The following is a 19,390-nucleotide window of genomic DNA, read 5'->3' on the forward strand; positions in this document are numbered from 1 at the left end:
GAAGATGTTGAAGAAGACTGGGCCCAAGACAGAACCCTGGGGCACCCCACCATTCACTTCTCTCCAGGAGTGGTAGCATTGTCTAGCATTTTCCCAGCTTCTGTACAAGAATATCATGGGGCACCTTGTCAAAGGCCTTGCTGAAATCAAGATAGGCTACATCCACAGCGTTCCCTTCATCTACCAGGCTTGTAATTCTGTCAATAGTTTGATGGCCATAGAACACTTTCTTTGCATGCAGAAGGTCCCTGATTCAGTTGGTGGCATCTCCAGCTTTGGCCCAGTTGTCTGATCTGTGAAGGTCATTTGGAAGTGTGATCCTGTCCTCTGGGGTATTAGCCACCCCTCCCCATTTGGTGTCATCTGCAAACTTGCTCAGGATGCCCTCAAGACCACCATCCAAGTCATTGATAAAGATGTTGAAGAAGACTGGGCCCAAGACAGAACCCTGTGGCCCTGGGCCTTCTAGAATGCAGCTCGGCGTGGATTCTTTTGCATTTGAAATTTGCTATCAAAACAACGGCCTGAGGACCCCAGAGAGAGGTCGTGAATCCCCCTGCCCCACGGGAAGGAGGGAGGCGCAGATGTTTGCTAGAGGCCCTCCACACAAGGCTGGTTCTCGCTCTGCAATCAAGGCGGCTTAAGGCCTCGAATTCGTGGCAGGGATGGGAGGATTAAGTTTGCGGCAACTTCCAGTGAACTTGCAAGGCGGGGAAACATGGGGGGGGGGAAAGAACAACACGGCTAATTAGGGGAGCTGAGCTGTCAGAACGCGGCTGCATGGCTCAGCGCCAGCAAACAAAAGGAATGGCTTGGCAATCAGCAGGATCGATGGAGGAGACTGCTTCATTAAGGATGATAAAACAGAGAGAGGAGGAACGGCAAGAGAGAGAGAGAGAGAGAGAAGGAGAGAAGGAGCAAGCAAGAAGGGGGGGAGAGAAAGAGGGAGAGGGAAAACTGTTTAATTAAGCCTAAAGCTGGCTTGTCACTATGCGGTGGAGACTTTCACCTTCGGGGCAGCCCTCTCGGGGCGGGGGGACGACGCAGGCTGTTCTCGCCAGCAAAGCGCCAGGGGAGGGATGCTAAAAAGGATTGTGTTGGATCCTGGGAGGACTATTATGGAGGGGAGAAGGGTTGGGAAAAGGGCCAAATCCCAGCGGGATTTCAGGCGCTGCCAAAGAAGAGGGTTAAAATGCGCACCGAGCACAAAAGCGCTGTGCGCCCGGGCAAGAATGGGGAGGGCAAAGGCCAATCGGGCGAGGGCCGGACGGGCAGGTTGCAGGGATTGCTGCCTACCTGGGGACGTCAGCTGGCCTTTATGAGACATGAGAAATCTGCCTTCCTTCAGCAACACACACACACACTGTAACGAGATTTGTAACTGGTATCTGAAGAAGTGTGCATGCACACGAAAGCTCATACCTATGACAAACTTAGTTGGTCTCTAAGATGCTACTGGAAGGATTTTTTTATGTTGTTTTGACTGCGTCAGACCAACACGGCTACCTACCTGTAACTGGATTCGTAACTGGCTGACTGACCGAACCCAAAGGGTGCTCATCAATGGCTCCTCCTCATCCTGGAGAGAAGTGAATGGTGGGGTGCCACAGGGTTCTGTCTTGGGCCCAGTCTTATTCAACATCTTTATCAATGACTTGGATGATGGGCTTGAACAGATGGGTTGTCTCATCTGTTCAGGTCATTTTGGAGTGTGATCCTGTCCTCTGGGGTATTAGCCACCCCTCCCCATTTGGTGTCATCTGCCAACTTGCTCAGGATGCCCTCAAGCCCATCATCCAAGTCATTGATGAAGATGTTGAAGAAGACTGGGCCCAAGACAGAACCCTGGGGCACCCCACCATTCACTTCTCTCCAGGATGAAGAGGAGCCATTGATGAGCACCCTTTGGGTTCGGTCAGCCAGCTAGTTACAAACCCACTGAGTGGTAGCATTGTCTAGCATCTTCCCAGCTTCTGTACAAGAATATCATGGGGCACCTTGTCAAAGGCCTTGCTGAAATCAAGATAGGCTACATCCACAGCGTTCCCTTCATCTACCAGGCTTGTAATTCTGTCAATAGTTTGATGGTTATAGAACACTTTCTTTGCATGCAGAAGGTCCCTGATTCAGTTGGTGGCATCTCCAGTTGACAGCTTTGGCCCAGTTGTTTGAACAGGGAGAAATGTAAAGTACTACACTTGGGCCAAAAAAAATATGAAAGGCACAAATACAGGATTGGGGACACCTGGCTTGAGAGCAGTACATGTGAAAAGGATCGAGGAGTCTTGGTAGACCACCAACTTGACATGAGTCAACAGTGTGATGCAGCAGCTCAATAAGCCAATTAAATTTCTGGGCTGCATCAATAGGAGTATAGCATCTAGATCAAGGGAAGTAATAGTACCACTGTATTCTGCTCTGGTCAGACCTCACCTGGAGTACTGTGTCCAGTTCTGGGCACCACAGTTCAAGAAGGAGACTGACGAGCTGAAATGTAAAGTGTAGCACTTTACATTTCTCCCTGTTCAAATTCATCTTGTTTGCTTTGGCCCAGTTGTCTAATCTGTTCAGGTCATTTTGGAGTGTGATCCTGTCCTCTGGGGTATGAACCACCCCTTCCAATTTGGTGTCATCCTCAAACTTGATCAGGATCTGAGAGACTTTGGTAGCGTCAACAGTTTCCCTCCAAGTTGGTTCTGTGTAACCCAACTCTCCCAGGTTGTGAGAAATTGGAATGATGTGCAGGAATGTTGCTTCCGACATGTCCTGCGATAAAGCTTCCCATCTAGGAACCAACAGCTATTACGGCACCTTCTGCCGTTAACTCCCAACCCTCTATTCCACCATGTTTGGCACACAGACAGGTGGCAATATCTCAGAAGACAACTAAGGCATTGCAGACAAGAGATCAAACACCCTTGGCAAAATGGGCATTGATGCAGGCCCGTCCTAGCCATAGTGGTGCAGTGAACCACGGCACCGGGCGCTGGAGGGCGCCAGGGAAGTGGTCCGGGGGCCACGGCAGCAGGGCGGGCGAGGGGGCTCCTGAGCTTGTGCAGAGTGCCATTTCTCTCTCCCGGCCTGGCTGGCCTGACCCCGCCCCTCCCGTGCCGGCTGCGTGGCGACGACGCCCTTCGTGACGAGGTCTCCGGCTGCTGCTGCCCGGGCCGCCCTCCCACTCACCCTGCTCCTTGCCTCCCGCCTGCCCGCCCGCCCATCGTGAGTTTGAGTCGCGGCCTTCGCCTGGCAGGTCCGGTCGGGGGCATAAGGAGGACGAGAGGCCGGGCGCTCCGCAGCACCGCTCCTTCCAGCATAGGCCTCCACACTGGAGGAGGAGGCGGCACTACGGAGGACGACTAGGCAGCCTGGCCTGCCCGCTGCAACGCTCCTGAGCCCAGCCCGCCCTCAGCACCCGGCTCGCCCATGCCATGTCCCTCCTCTGCGGCTGCGGTGAGTCCGGGACGGCGGCGGAGGGACCTTTGTGCCACGGTGCTCGATGTGCTTAAGACGGGCCTGCATTGGATGGAACAAAGTAGCTCAGCTTTTAGCTAGAGGGTGATAAAACACACCTAGAAAGTTTATTTCCTAGGGAATAAATCTCAGCAAATCCTCAAGGGTCTACCGCACAGAGGCAGAGGCAATCAGACCCACCTTTGACACATGTAGGAAGGGAAATTATCAATGCATAAATCCATTACAATGACGTGCCGAGCTCAACACCCACTGCTAAGATGACATGCACAACCGGAACTCAACTCAGAAAACATGCACTGAAAGTTAAGACTGCAGCAGCTAGACTGGTGACTGGGAGCGGCCGCTGAGACCACATAACACCGGTCCTCAAAGACCTACATTGACTCCCAGTACATTTCCCAGTACGTTTCCTGAAAAATCTCTATGTGGGACAAGAAGCTACAGTTAGAATTGGATAGGGAATAACTGATTGGTTCAAAATTGGGAAAGGACTACAACAAGGCTGTATATTGTCTCCCTGCTTATTTAACTTAGATGCAGTATTAATCATGTGAAAGGCTGGACTGGATGAATCCCAAGCCGGAATTCAGACTGCCGGAAGAAATATCAACAACCTCAGATATGCTGATGACACAACCTTGATGGTAGAAAGTGAGGAGGAATTAAAGAACCTTTGAATAAGGGTGAAAGAGGAGAGCGCAAAATATGGTCTGAAGCTCTGTTCCCATCACCTCCTGGCAAATAAAAGGGGAAGAAATGGAGGCAGTGAGAGATTTGACTTTCTTGGGTTCCATGATCACGGCAGATGGTGACAGCAGTCACGAAATTAAAAGACACCTGCTTCTTGGGAGAAAAGCCATGACAAACCTAGACAGCATCTTAAAAAGCAGAGACATCACCTTGCCGACAAAGGTCTGTATAGTTCAAGCTATGGTTTTTCCCAGTAGTGATGCATGGAAGTGAGAGCTGGACCATCAAGAAGGCTGATTGCTGAAGAATGGATGCTTTTGAATTATGGTGCTGGAGGAGACTCTTGAGAGTCCCATGGACTGCAAGAAGATCAAACCTATCCATTCTGAAGGAAATCAGCCCTGAGTGCTCACTGGAAGGACAGATCGTGAAGCTGAGGCTCCAAGACTTTGGCCACCTTATGAGAAGAGAAGAATCCTTGGAAAAGACCCTCATGTTGGGAAAGATGGAGGGCACAAGGAGAAGGGGACGACAGACGACAAGATGGTTGGACAGTGTTCTCGAAGCCACCAACATGCTCCAAGACTTTGGCCACCTCATGAGAAGAGAAGACTCCTCGGATGTTGGAAAAGATGGAGGGCACAAGGAGAAGGGGACGACAGAGGACGAGATGGTTGGACAGTGTTCTTGAAGCTACAAACATGAGTTTGACCAAACTGCGGGAGGCAGTGGAAGACAGGAGTGCCTGGCGTGCTCTGGTCTATGGGGTCACGAAGAGTCGGACACGACTCAACGACAACAACATGGAGCAAAAAATATGGTAAGAAAGAAGATCCGAGATCCTCTGGGCTTGGGCTGTGATACTCGGCACCAAATTCCCATTTGCATGATGCGGTTGCATGGAATATTCCCCCCTCCTGCCCACATGTAGGGCGTAGGTCTGGCCACAGGGGATGCACCTCCTTCTGCCCGCATGTGAAACATTCTAGTCATGGCCACTGCGAGAAAGGCCCACGTTTTAGGCCCACTGCGAGAAAGGCCCATGGAGGTGGCCTGCGAGAAAGGCCCACGTTTTACCGGCAAGACAGGTAACAAGGTGGAGCAGAAGGAAGGTGAGCGAGTGAGTCCGACCCCCACCCACCCCTGCAACGCCTTTTCTTTTCAAGTTCAGGAACCCCCCCCCCATCATACTGCGAACACATATTCAAAGGACGTGGAAATAATATTTACTAAAACCAGCACCCGATTTGCAGTTAATTTGTCGATGCAGCAAAACACATCGTTTCCAAAAGGTCAGAAGCGGGAGCTGTGGTGGAACGTCAGCCTAATTACCTGGGCTACGTAGATGAGGTTGGGGGTGTCCAGGCGGGGGCTGCTGAAGGCAGCTAAATTACTGTCACAGGCCTGTTGTCAAAGGAACAAGAAAAGGGGTCTCCGGAAGGGAGGTGGGGGCAGAACGCTTCCAAGTCTCCCAAGTCCTTGATTTCAGCAAGGCCTTTGACAAGGTGTCCCATGATATTCTTGTAAAGAAGCTGGTAAAATGCGGGCTAGGCAATGCTACCATTCAGTGGATATGTAACTGGCTGGCTGACCGAACCCAAAGGGTGCTCATCCATGGCTCCTCCTCATCCTGGAGAGAAGTGACTAGTGGGGTGCCACAGGGTGCTGTCTTGGGCCCAGTCTTATTAAACATCTTTATCAAGGACTTGGATGATGGGCTTGAGGGCATCCTGAGCAAGTTTGCAGACGACACCAAATTGGGAGCGGTGGCTAATACCCCAGAGGACAGGATCACACTTCCAAATGACCTGAACAGATTAGACAACTGGGCCAAAGCAAACGAGATGAATTTGAACAGGGAGAAAAGTACTACACTTAGGCAAAAAATAATAATGAAAGGATGGGTGACACCTGGCTTGAGAGCAGTACATGTGAAAAGGATCTAGGGGTCTTGGTAGACCACAAACTTGACATGAGTCAACAGTGTGATGCAGCAGCTCAAAAAGCCAATGCAATTATGGGCTGCATCAATAGGAGTATAGCATCTAGATCGGGCATCCTCAAACTGCGGCCCTCCAGATGTTTTGGCCTACAACTCCCATGATCTCTAGCTAACAGGACCAGTGGTTGGGGATGATGGGAATTGTAGTCCAAAACATCTGGAGGGCATCCCCAAACTTCGGCCCTCCAGATGTTTTGGACTACAATTCCCATCTTCCCCAACCATTGGTCCTGTTAGCTAGGGATCATGGGAGTTGTAGGCCAAAACATCTGAAGGGCCGCAGTTTGGGGATGCCTGTTCTATGTTTTGTTCCTCCCCAGATAATCAACCTCCTGTCTGTTGGTGTTCATCTTAAATCAGCTGTTCCGCCTTGGTTTTTGTAGACGTCTGCTCCGGCATGGAACCCCACAACCACCCCCTCCCCGCGAGAATCTGCCAGAATGGCCAGTTTGAAAAAGAAGAAAAGGTGAGGGAGGTTTTTTTAAAAAAAAACCCGGCATGGCTTTTTGTCTTTGGCTTAATGCGCAATTGGTGGTTTTCCTTGTTTTAAATGAGAAATATATGCAGTTAGCTCTCTGCTGACAGTGTCCTGGAGGATTTGACAGTGAAATTTTCCAGCATTTGCCCTTCGTTAGGATCCTGGCGGCGTCTAACAAGGCAGCCGAACTGCTGGTACCTTCGAATCCTGTTTGTTCTCCGAGGGCTCGGGGGCTCCCGGAGTAAGCGCATCGACCGGGGCTGATCATTACAAGGGCGCACGCCACCATGAATAAAAATGTCACACCAACTCCCCCTGTCTCCCAGCAGTACAAAATGTCAGGCCTGTCAAACACACATTGCAGGGAGCGCGGAGCAGTCGGTACAAATTGGAGAGCCGAATATTCCCCCGGCTTCCCGATATTCTTCATTTGAAGCAGAAGAAAAACAGTTGTTAACCTATTAGCTGTGTGATTTTAAACTCGGCTGAAGCCAGAGACGGACAGGTTTTCTGGGCACGCTGGGATGAATGTATAGCAAGGGAAGGAATAGTACCACTGTATTCCGCTCCGGTCAGACCTCACCTGAAATGAGTCAACAGTGTGATGCAGCAACTCAAAAAGCCAATGCAATTCTGGTCTGCATCAAAAGGAGTATAGCATCCAGTCCAATCCCCTGCCAAGCAGGAAACACCATCAAAGCATTCCTGACATATGCCTGTCAAGCCTCCGCTTAAAGACGTCCAAAGAAGGAGACTCAGCCCGGAGACTGAGATCCAGCGCCGAGGGCCTTCTGGCAGTTCCCTCACTGCGAGAAGCAAAGCTACAGGGAACCAGACAGAGGGCCTTCTCGGTAGTGGCACCCGCCCTGTGGAACACCCTCCCATCGGAGGTCAAGGAGATCAACAACTACCTGACATTCAGAAAACACCTAAAGGCAGCCCTGTTTAGGGAAGTTTTTAATCTGTGATATTTTAATGTATTTTGGTATTTGTTGGAAGCCGCCCAGAGTGGCAGTGGAAACCCAACCAGATGGGCGGGGTATTAATTCATACTAATACTAATACTACTACTAATAATAAGAGCCAGAAATTCCCCCATGGCACACAGAAGAAACCCTCCCAACTGGACAGAGCAAGACGTAGCCCTGGTCGCCGTAAAACTGCCTGGACATCTAAGCGGCACTTGGACCCCATTGCCAGCGGATGGATGACAACAACCAAGCGGGGTACAAGACGCACACTGCTGCCAGCTACAGCCAGGCAAGCCCTAATGAGTTAAAATTAAATGTTGCCGTCGGCTCGCCAGCCCTGTCCCTCCTCCCCTTCAGCTAATCTGTCACTGAACGAAGAAAAGGCCCGCTTGCTCGGCGGCGTAGGACAGCGAGAGCGAGCTGCCGGCTCCCTTTCAGCAGGCTGATTAAGGATTTCAACCAACAGCAGGCAGCAGACATCTCCGGGAAGAATAAATAGGCTGTATGCAAATGTGTTTGTCACTCTGACAGCACAACTCAATTAAGGCGTCTTGCTGGGGCTGGTGGGCTGAGAAGCTGCCACAGCCACGGCAAGCCAGCCTGCGCTACTGATATGTAAGGCAGGCAGTGTGGTGTTGTGGTTAAGAGTGTTGGAACAGGACTGAGAATCCTAGAATCATAGAGTTGGAAGAGACCCCAAGGGCCATCCAGTCCAACCCACGGCCAAGCAGGAAACACCATCAAAGCATTCTTGACATATGGCGGACAGCAACGCGTGGCCGGGTCAGCTAGTAGAACCATAGAGTTGGAAGAGACCACAAGGGCCATCCAGTCCAACTGCCTGCCAAGCAGGAAACACCATCAACCCCCTGCCAAGCAGGAAACACCATACCTGAAGGAGCGTCTCCACCCCCATCATTCTGCCCGGACACTGAGGTCCAGTACTAAGGGCCTTTTGGCGGTTCCCTTGTTGCGAGAAGCCAAGTTGCAGGGAACCAGACAGAGGGCCTTATCGGTGGTGGCGCCCGCCCTGTGGAACGCCCTCCCATCAGATGTCAAAGAGAAAAACAGCTACCAGATTTTAAGAAGACATTTGAAGGCAGCCCTGTTTAGGGAGACTTTTAATGTTTAATCGATTATTTTATTTCATTTTTCTGTTGGAAGCTGCCCAGATTATTATTATCAAAGCATTCTTGACAGCGTGGCCGGGTCAGCTAGTAGAATCCTAGAGTTGGAAGAGACCACAAGGGCCATCCAGTCCAACCCCCTGCCAAGCAGGAAACACCATCAAAGCATTCTTGACATGTGGCCGTCAAGCCTCTGCTTAAAGACCTCCAAAAAAGGAGACTCCACCACACTCCTTGGCAGAAAATTCCACTGCCGAACAGTTCTTACTGTTAGGAAGTACTTCCTAATGTTGAGGTGGAATCTTCTTTCTTGTAGCTTGAAGTCATTGCTCCGTATCCGCTTCTCTAGGGCAGCAGAAAACAATCTTTCGCCCTCTTCTATATGACATCCTTTTATATATTTGAGCATGGCTATCATATCACCTCTTCACCTTCTCTTCTCCAGGCTAAACATACCCAGCTCCCTAAGCCATTCCTCATAAGGTATCGTTTCCAGGCCTTTGACCATTTTGGTTGCCCTCTTCTGGACACGTTCCAGCTTGTCAGTCTCCTTCTTGAACTGTGGTGCCCAGAACTGGACACAGGATTCCAGGTGAGGTCTGACCAGATACAGTGGTACTATTACTTCCCTTGATCTAGATGCTATACTCCTATTGATGCAGCCCAGAATTGCATTGGCTTATTGAGCTGCTGCATCACACTGTTGACTCATGTCAAGTTGGTGGTCTACCAAGACTCCTAGATTCTTTTCACATGTCCTGCTCTCAAGCCAGGTGTCACCCATCCTTTCATATTTTTTTTGCCCAAGTGTAGTACTTTACATTTCTCCCTCTGCAGACAACAGTTGAGGCCTAGGCAAGGGGCCTGGCCCGGGCCCGGGAAGGGAGCTAGCTCCCTTATCTCCCTCCCTGATCTCAGCTGCTGAGCGGATCCTTTCAACACTCTATTTCCCTCTTGTTAGCCTTTAGCTCTTTCTTTTTTATATATATAAAAAAACACGATCTGCCTTTGGCCCCTGGACAATCCAGCTCCAGGGACCACGCATTGGCTCCATAAGACGTACAAACATTTCGTCTTACTTTTTAGGAGGAAAAATGTGTGTCATATGGAGCAAAAAATAGGGTACATGTCTCTCTCTATGCTTGTATGTTAGAGAGGGAGCGAGGTTTGCCTAAAAGCACCCATTGTGAAGATACACCAGTGAATGATTGCATCTTATGCATAAGGAGACATTCGTTTTCAAACCTGTGTGTGCATTTAAATCAAAATATTTGGTGCCATAATGCGGCATGCAACAATACTGTTGTCTAAAAAGCATTAAAGCATTTAAAAATAATAGTGCTATTTCAGTACAGTGGTACCTCGGTTTAGGTACACAATTGGTTCTGAAAGTCTGTACTTAACCTGAAGCGTACTTAACCTGAAGCGAACTTTCCCACTGAAATTAATGGAAAGTGGATTAATCCGTTCCAGACAGGTCCGCGGAGTACTCAACCTGAAGCGTACTTAACCCAAAGTATGAGTGTAATTGGTTCTGGAAGTCTGTACTTCTCCTGAAGCGCATTTAATCTGAAGCGAACTTTCCCATTGAAAGTAATGAAAGTGGGTTAATCCATTCCACATGGGTCCACGGAGTACTCAACCTGAAGTGTATTTAACCCGAAGTATGAGTGTAATTAGTTCTGGAAGTCCGTACTTAACCTGAAGCGTATTTAATCTGAAGCGAACTTTCCCATTGAAAGTAATGGAAAGTGGGTTAATCCATTTCAGACGGGTCCGTGGAGTACTTAAACTGAAAGTACTCAAACCAAAGCGTACCTAAACCGAGGTATGACTGTAATGGAAAGTGGATTTATCCGTTCCAGACGGTCTGCAGAGTACTTAACCTGAAGCGCACTTAATGTAATGGAAAGTGGATTAATCCGTTCCAGGCGGTCCGCAGAGTATTTAACCTGAAGCGAACTTTTCCCATTGAAAGTAATGGAAAGTGGATTAACCCGTTTCAGATGGTCCGCGGAGTACTTAACCTGAAGCGTACTTAATCTGAAGCGAACTTTCCCATTGAAAGTAATGGAAAGTGGATTAATCCGTTCCAGGCGGGTCCATGGAGTACTTAAAGTACTGAAAGTACTCAAACCAAAGCGTGCTTAAACCGAGGTATGACTGTATTCAGTATAATTCTACCTACCGCAACATGGGCACTTGAAGAAATCAGGTATTAATTCAGACCTGCCCTTTAATATTTAAACTGCACAGGCTAGTAGGGAAGGTTAGATTAAAATTAAAACCGGGGCCAACACTTCTTGCGACAACAAAAATGAACCCATCACACTTCTCTCCCCCGCTAAGGCAAAAGCTGGAAAGTGGATCTCAGTACAGTGGTATCTCGACATCCGAACGACTCGACTTCTGAAGGTTTCGACTTCCGAAGATGACAACCCGGGAATTGTTTTCACCAGGCGTGCGCAGTCGGCGCATGTGCAGAAGCGCAAAATTGCGCTTCCCGCATGCGCAAAACAGGCCCTCCGGCAACCGAAGGCTTCGACTTCCAAAGAGCACTGCGGAACGGATCGCCTTCGTAAGTCGCGGTACCACTGTAGTTTTTTGTATGTTTTTCTAATTATTAGCCGCTCCAATCCTGGCGAAGTTTCACAAATCTATTGCCAGGGCCATAATAAAAATAAGCAGCCTACCGGGCACAAGAGTCAATACAGAAATATGCTATTAAAGAACCATTAATTGATTTTCCAACCACAGTTCGTTGCTTTTTCTGTTGAAAGTGTGCTGAGGTGCTTATTATAAGAAGCCGCTCGCTGCTGATGCGAATAATTGGGCCGGATAACAGAAGACACCTTAAACGGAGTCACAGGGAAGGAAAAAGCTATCGTCTCCACGATGGAACAGGTTTAAACATGGCAAGAGAAGAAGAAGATTTTGTATTTGATATCCCGCTTTATCACTCCCCGAAGGAGTCTCAAAGTGGCTAAAATTCTCCTTTCCCCTTTCATAGAATCATAGAGTTGGAAGAGACCACAAGGGCCATCCAGTCGAACCCACCGCCAAGCAGGAAACACCATCAAAGCATTCTTGACACATGGCTGACAGCAACACGTGGCCGGGTCAGCTAGTAGAATCATAGAATCATAGAGTTGAAAGAGACCACTAGGGCCATCCAGTCCAACCCCCTGCCAAGCAGGAAGAAGAAAAAGAAGAGTTTGGATTTGATATCCCACTTTATCACTCCCCGAAGGAGTCTCAAAGCGGCTAACATTCTCCTTTCCCTTCCTCCGCCACCACAAACACTCTGTGAGGTGAGTGAGGCTGAGAGACCCCTGAGAAGTGTGACTAGCCCAAGGTCACCCAGCAGCTGCATGTAGAGGAGCGGAGATGCGAACCCGGTTCCCCAGATTACGAGTTTACCGCTCTTAACCACTACACCAAACTGTCTCCCATTCCCAGTCTTCCATTAAGCGGCTCCCACCCACTGTCTCCCATTAAAAGACTCCCATCCCCCGGCTCCTATTCCCAGAGTCTCCCATTCCCAGTCTCCCGGTAAGAAGAAGCAGAGTTTGGATTTGATATCCCACTTTATCACTGCCCGAAGGAGTCTCGAAGCGGCTAACATTCTCCTTTCCCATCCTCCGCCACCACAAACACTCTGTGAGGTGAGTGAAGCTGAGAGACATCAGAGAAGTGTGACTAGCCCAAGGTCACCCAGCAGCTGCATGTGGAGGAGCATTCTGTATTCTGGAAGTCTGTACTTATACTGAAGCGTACTTAACCCGAAGTATGAGTGTAATTGGTTCTGGAAGTCCGTACTTAACCTGAAGCGTACTGAAGTGAACTTTCCCATTGAAAGTAATGGAAAGTGGATTAATCTGTTCCTGACGGGTCCGCGGAGTACTAAACCTGAAGCCTACTTAACCCGAGGTATGAGTGTAATTGGTTCTGGAAGTCCGTACTTCACCTGAAGCGTACTTAACCTGAAGTGAACTTTCCCACTGAAAGTAATGGAAAGTGGATTAATCCATTCCAGACGGGTCCGTGGAGTACTTAAACTGAAAGTACTCAAACCGAAGCATACTTAAACCGAGGTATTACTGTATTTGAACATGACTATCATATTAACCTTCTCTTCTCCAGGCTAAACATACCCAGCTCCCTAAGCCGTTCCTCATAAGGCATTGTGTGAAAGGGTTATTGTGTGTGCACAAAACCAGACTTTGCACATCACTCCAAAGACACCTGGATTTGAAGATGTTCAGCATAAGGCATAACACAGAACTGCTGGCTTCCCAGGAACTAAGATGCATAGCTGCCAAGTCTCCCGCTGAAAAATGCGGGATCAGCAGCGGCGTGGCACCGGAAATCGTTTCTATGCATGTCTGGACATGCATAGAAGTAACTTCCGGTGCTGGCACCGCCCGATTTCTGGTGCCCACACATGGGTAGCGCGGCACTGGAAGTCACTTCTAGGCATGTCCGGAAATGCGTAGAAGAAGCAACTTCCGGTGCTGCTCTGCCCAATTTTCGGTGCCCTGGCATGGGCGGAGCGGCACCGGAAATCACTTCTACACATGTCCGGACATACGTAGAAGCAACTTCCGGTGCCGCGCTAAACCTTCCCTATGGGTGGAATTGAATACATCGCCCTATTTTTCACAGCCAGCTGCTCACTCCCCTTACACTCAGAAACGCTGCACAGCCTGACAGACCAGCCGAAAAAAACAACAGCCAATGCCTCCAGAGCAGGAGCTGCGATTGGTCACTCAGCCCTTGACTGCAATGGCGGCAGCGGCAGCTCGATGTGGCTCTCTTGGTGCTCCATTGGCTGCCAAGTTGCGGGGTGGAGCCTCCGCTCGTTCTGTGCCGGAGACCAAACAAACCCGGCGCCCAGTCCGAAGGAAAAGGAGGCGGGGGCCACTGTTTACATCCTCTCAGCTGTTTGGCTCTTTTTCACCTTCTCTTTCGCCCCCCTCCGCCTCTCGCAGCAACACAAACAGACGGGACCCACGGCAGCGGCACATGAAGGGGGCAGAGAGTGGCTGACCCTGAAGAGCGCCTACCCTCGCCCACCCTTCTCAACCACCCTGTTGGCCGCACCGTCTGAAAACAAGTTCCCTCCCCCCTCCCCCCCTGAGAAATGGGCGCCTGAGGGCACCAGCACCAGCACCCAAAATGGAGCCTCCCTGGCAGGTAGGAAATCCGGGGGATTTACGGGATTTTTTCCAATCCGGGCTGCCAGCGGGAAACGGTTTTAAATACGAGGGTTTCCCGCAAAAATCGGGAGACACGATTAGTCTGTGTGTGCACATCTTTGTACAGAGAAAGCAAAAAGGAAGCCACGGCGTTTGAATCATGCACTTCAAATAATGTCAACCTTTGCCCACGTACCTGCCCAAAGTGCGCCGAGATTGGCCTTCTGTCCTGGTGGAGTCTGGGGTCTCTTTGCTCGGCCAGTGGGGACGGAGTTGTCCATGGCAAAGAGTTTTCAGGCACTGCGGAGCAGCCGTTTTCTGCAACGTCCTGTAAGGTAGGAAATGGTGAATTGCATGGCCAGGAACGCAATTCTTGATTCAGGGCGAGGGGCAAAAAGGAAGGACTTGGGGAGAAAACTGACTGGACCAGTTTTGAGGTTAGGAATGACACCAGCAACAACAAGAACAAGAACAAGAACAACAACATAGATAAAAGAAACCAATTAGCATATAAACCACTGCCACACTTCTGTCCGTTCACAAGTTATATACAAACTCAACACACATGCCACAGAACTGCAAAATATAATAATAATAATAATAATAATAATAATAATAATAATAATACTGTGTTTCCCCTATTTTAAGACATAGTCATAAAATAAGCCGTAGCAGGATTTTAAAGGATTTGTGAAATATAAGACATACCCCGAAAATAAGACATACCTCCACGTCACGTGGAGCGAGACCGCCGAGCGCCCCAGCCAGCCAGCGGAACCCAGCACGCCGGCCACGGCAGGAGGAGAAGGTGGCCTTCAGGGTCAGCACCCAGCAGCGCCACACCATATCAAGGAGGCGGCCTGCCGGGTCAGTGCCCAGCAGCACCACACGGAGCGCCGGATCAAGGAGCCAGTCTGCAAAGTCGGCGCCCAGCAGCGCCGCGGTGGATTGAGGAGGTGGTGCTCTGTGCGGCACTGCTGGGCACTGACTCGATCTGGCAGGCCGCCTCCTCAAACCGGCGCTCTGTGCGGCGCTGCTGGACACTGACCTGGCAGGCCACCTCCGGGATCCAGCAGCAGCAACGCGGCAGGAGGAGGAGGAGGCTTGCTGCGTGCCCCGAGCCCCGAGCCAGCGGGACCCAGCAGCAGCAACGGAGGAGGTACTTACAGTAATAAAAAAAAGACACCCCCGAAAGTAAGCCATAGGCTTATTTTATTGAGTAAGACAGTGTCTTAAAATATGGGAAACACGGTAATAATTTTATTTATACCCCGCCCTTCCCAGTCAAGACCGGGCTCTGGGCAGCTAACAACAAAAATATCAAAGCAAGCATAAAAGAAACAATTCAATTAAAATATAGATTAAATACAATGTTAAAAAGTGGAACCTCATTTAAATATATGTAGGATAAAACCTTAGGGGAGGGTAACACCGGGGTCAGACTGAGTCAGTCCAAAGGCCAAGCGGAACAGCTCTGTCTTGCAGGCCCTACCAAAAGATGACCCAAATTCCAACTTTGGCTGAAGTGGCCCTAAGTAAATACAGTGGTACCTTGACTTACGAATTTAATCCGTTCCGAACGGACCTTCGTAAGTCGAAAAATTCATAAGTCGAAGCCAATGGGGGGGATTTTAAAAAATTGTAAGTCGAAAAAATCCTATCTAAACCGCATCCAAGATGGCAGACGGAACTCTGTTCATAACTCGGAACATTCGTAGGTCGAGTCATTCGTAAGTCGAGGTACCACTGTACAGGTGAAACTCGGAAAATTTTAATATTGTTGAAAAGTGCATTTACAGTAATAAGTAATAAATACAACCCGGCGTATAAGACGACCCCCGACTTTTGAGAAGATTTCCCTGGGTTAAAAAGTAGTCTTATACGCAGCAATATACGGTGATAAGAAATACGACCTGGCGTATAAGACAACCCCCACCTTTTTCAGTTAAAATATAAAGTTTGGGATATACTCGCCGTATAAGAAATACAACCTGACGTATAGGACGACCCCCGACTTTCGAGAAGATTCTCCTGGGTTAAAAAGTAGTCTTATACGCAGGAATATACAGTGATAATAAATACGACCTGGCGCATAAGACGACCCCGACTTTTCCAGTTAAAATATATAAAGTTTGGAATATACTCGCAGTATAATAAATACGACCCGGCGTATAAGACAACCCCCGACTTTGGAGAAGATTTTCCTGGGTGAAAAAGTATCAAACATACAACAAGAACCCAGATTACGAATGGCAAATTCAGAAATACAACAGCATAACCAGCCGATATTCTCGGTCACCAATTTATAGACATATCGCACCAAATGACAAAATCATACACACAAGAATATGTAACATTCAAACATCATCGAAAAACATATGACAAGATTCAGTCCAAATATCAGTCCAAAAAGTATCAAGTCTTAAATACAGTTCCTATAGGGCATCCATACGGCATGTGAAAAGGTTCCAAGATGTTTTCAAGTAGATGAATGAGGATCTAGGTAACAACGGAGCACCCAAATGTGGTAAGAAATGACGGTGGCAATGGAGTATCCAAACGAAAATGGGAAGCAACAACGGATGGTGACCAAAAACGCTGTTGGAACGCCAAGTGTTGACTCCAAGTGTTAAGGGTTAGGCTTAGAGTAAACACTTGGAGTTCCAACGGCATTCTACTCACTGAAGAAGCCAGTTGCGGCGAAGCAAGGTATATAACGTGGGTAACCTTGTCTCATCTTTTTTTTGTGACCATCCATTGTTGCTTCTCATCTTCATTTGGATACTCCATTGCCACCGTCATTTGTCACCACATTTGGATGATGATGATTATTTATTATTATTTATACCCCGCCCATATGGCTGGGTTTCCCCGGCCACTCTGGGCAGCTTCCAACAAAAACCAAAATACATTAAAATATCACGGATTAAAAACTTCCCTAAACAGGGCTGCCTTTAGGTGTTTTCTAAATGTCAGGTAGTTGTTTATCCCCTTGACCTCCGATGGGAGGGCATTCCACAGGGTGGGCGCCACTACCAAAAAGGCCCTCTGCCTGGTTCCCTGTAGCTTTGCTTCTCGCAGTAAGGGAACTGCCAGAAGGCCCTCGGCGCTGGATCTCAGTGTCCGGGCTGAACAATGGGGGTGGAGACGCTCCTTCAGGTACACAGGACCGAGGCCATTTAGGGCTTTCAAGGTCAGCACCAACACTTTGAATTGTGCTCGGAAACGTACTGGGAGCTAATGTAGGTCTTTCAGGACCAGTGTTATGTGGTCTCAGCGGCCGCTCCCAGTCACCAGTCTAGCTGCCGCATTCTGGACTAATTGCAGTTTCTGGGTCACCTTCAAAGGTAGCACCACGTAGAGCGCACTGCAGTAGTCCAAGCGGGAGATAACCAGAGCATGCACCACTCTGGCGAGACAGTCTGTGGGCAGGTAGGGTCTCAGCCTGCATACCAGATGGAGCTGGTAGACAGACGCCCTGGACACAGAATTAACCTGTGCCTCCATGGACAGCTGTGAGTCCAAAATGACTCTGTTGTTACCTAGATCCTCATTCATCTACTTGAAAACATCTTGGAACCTTTTCACATGCTGTATGGATGCCCTATATGAGCTGTATTTAAGACTTGGTACTTTTTGGACTGATATTTGGACTGAATCTTGTCATACGTTTTTCGATGATGTTTGAATGTCACATACTCTTGTGTGTATGATTTTGTCATCTGGTGTTATAGGTAAAGGTAAAGGGACCCCTGACCATTAGGTCCAGTCGTGACCAACTCTGGGGTTGCGGCGCTCATCTCGCATTATTGGCTGAGGGAGCCGGCATACAGCTTCCAGGTCATGTGGCCAGCATGACAAAGCCGCTTCTGGCGAACCAGGGCAGGGCACGGAAACGCTGTTTACTTTCCCGCCAGAGCGATCCCTATTTATCTACTTGCACCTTGACGTGCTTTCAAACTGCTAGGTTGGCAGGAGCTGGGACCGAGCAACGGGAGCTCACCCCGTCACAGGGATTCGAACCGCCAACCTTCTGATCAGCAAGCCCTAGGCTCTGTTGTTTAACCCACAGTGCCACCTGGGTCCCCTCATCTGGTGTTATATGTCTATAAATTGGTGACTGAGACCATTGGCCGGTTACGCTGTTGTATTTCTGGGTTCAAAAGTAGTCTTATACGCAGGAATATACAGCATGCCATGGAATGGAAACATGTTGAGATGGAGCAAGATTGAGGGGCAGGCTTTGCAGAGACAGAGAGGCAGGGGATCCTAGAAGATCAGAGACGACTGAAAGTTTGGGACAATCAGTTGAGGAAGAAGGCTTGCTGGTGACCCCCAGTTTTAAACCCCTTTGCAACAAGGTCAAGGAAACAAGGTTTGGTAAATATAGAGAGTGCGCTGAAGCCGCGCATGACCCTGAAGCCAGCTGCTTTGATGAAGCGACCTTTGACATGCCCCCTCAAGTTCTACTCTTGCTCAAACGCTTAATGAGACAAGTCAGCTGATAGCCAATTAGAAACTATTCTTTTGGACACAGGGCGACCTAACACGCTGAGGTCAAACAAGACAAAGGACGGATGGACCTTGTGAAAAGCTTTGTCCGCTCCAGACAGAAAAACAAGAGGACTTTTCAGGCCCTCTGTTCCAGCAATGGGGGCAGCGGACATTGAAAACTTGTTCAAGAGAAGGCCCTCGACAGAAACTTTGTATGAATGGTACAAGACCCTCTGGTCTTTGGGTGGAAGAGACACAACTTTGTCAAAGAGATGGCAGAAAGGAGCAAAACAAGGCAGAAAGAGAAAAGGTCAGTGCCATTGTTGGAACACCTTGAGAGGTGGAGGAGAACGGCTTTTGGAATGGTGTCGTTTCTCAGGTGGATTTCATAGAATCGCAGAGTTGGAAGAGACCACAAGGGCCATCCAGTCCAACCCCCTGCCAAGCAGGAAACACCATCAAAGCATTCCTGACATATGGCAGACAGCAACGCGTGGCCAGGTCAGCTAGAATCGTAGAGTTGGAAGAGACCACAAGGGCCATCCAGTCCAACCCCCTGCCATTTCAACAGTACACAAGCACTGAAGGCAAAAAAAAGGCCTGGTGAGAGAAGGTGAAGAATTCTGTAAGGTCCTGTAGCAAGCCTCTTTAGCTATTGCAAACCTCTGAGCAAGTTTGCAGAAGACACCAAATTGGGAGGGGTGGCAAATACCCCAGAGGACAGGATCACACTTCCAAATGACCTTAACAGTGTTCAGGACGGCATCTCTCCCTGCTCCCTTCCTGTGCCCTTCCTTCATCTGAAAAGAACTGCACTAGAGAGAGATGGTGCCCCATGATATTCCTGTAAAGGTGCTGGTAAAATGCGGGCTAGACAATGGTACCATTTGGATTTGTAACTGGCTGACTGACCGAACCCAAAGGGTGCTCATCAATGGCTCCTCCTCATCCTGGAG

At 49.1% G+C, this 19,390-nt stretch overlaps 1 protein-coding gene across 1 annotated transcript in view; it reads right to left on the reverse strand.

Annotated features, from left to right (window-relative positions):
• Window positions 1-19,390, reverse strand: part of DENND1A (DENN domain containing 1A) — a 264,483-nt gene that overhangs the window by 20,396 nt on the left and 224,697 nt on the right. The window contains exon 19 of the mRNA XM_060270319.1: window positions 14,137-14,268. Coding sequence (XP_060126302.1) covers window positions 14,137-14,268 — 132 coding nt within the window. The remainder of the gene's footprint in view (window positions 1-14,136; window positions 14,269-19,390) is intronic.

The sequence above is a fragment of the Zootoca vivipara genome, chromosome Z, assembly GCF_963506605.1.
Source record: "Zootoca vivipara chromosome Z, rZooViv1.1, whole genome shotgun sequence".
In the NCBI taxonomy this organism is placed as follows: domain Eukaryota; kingdom Metazoa; phylum Chordata; class Lepidosauria; order Squamata; family Lacertidae; genus Zootoca; species Zootoca vivipara.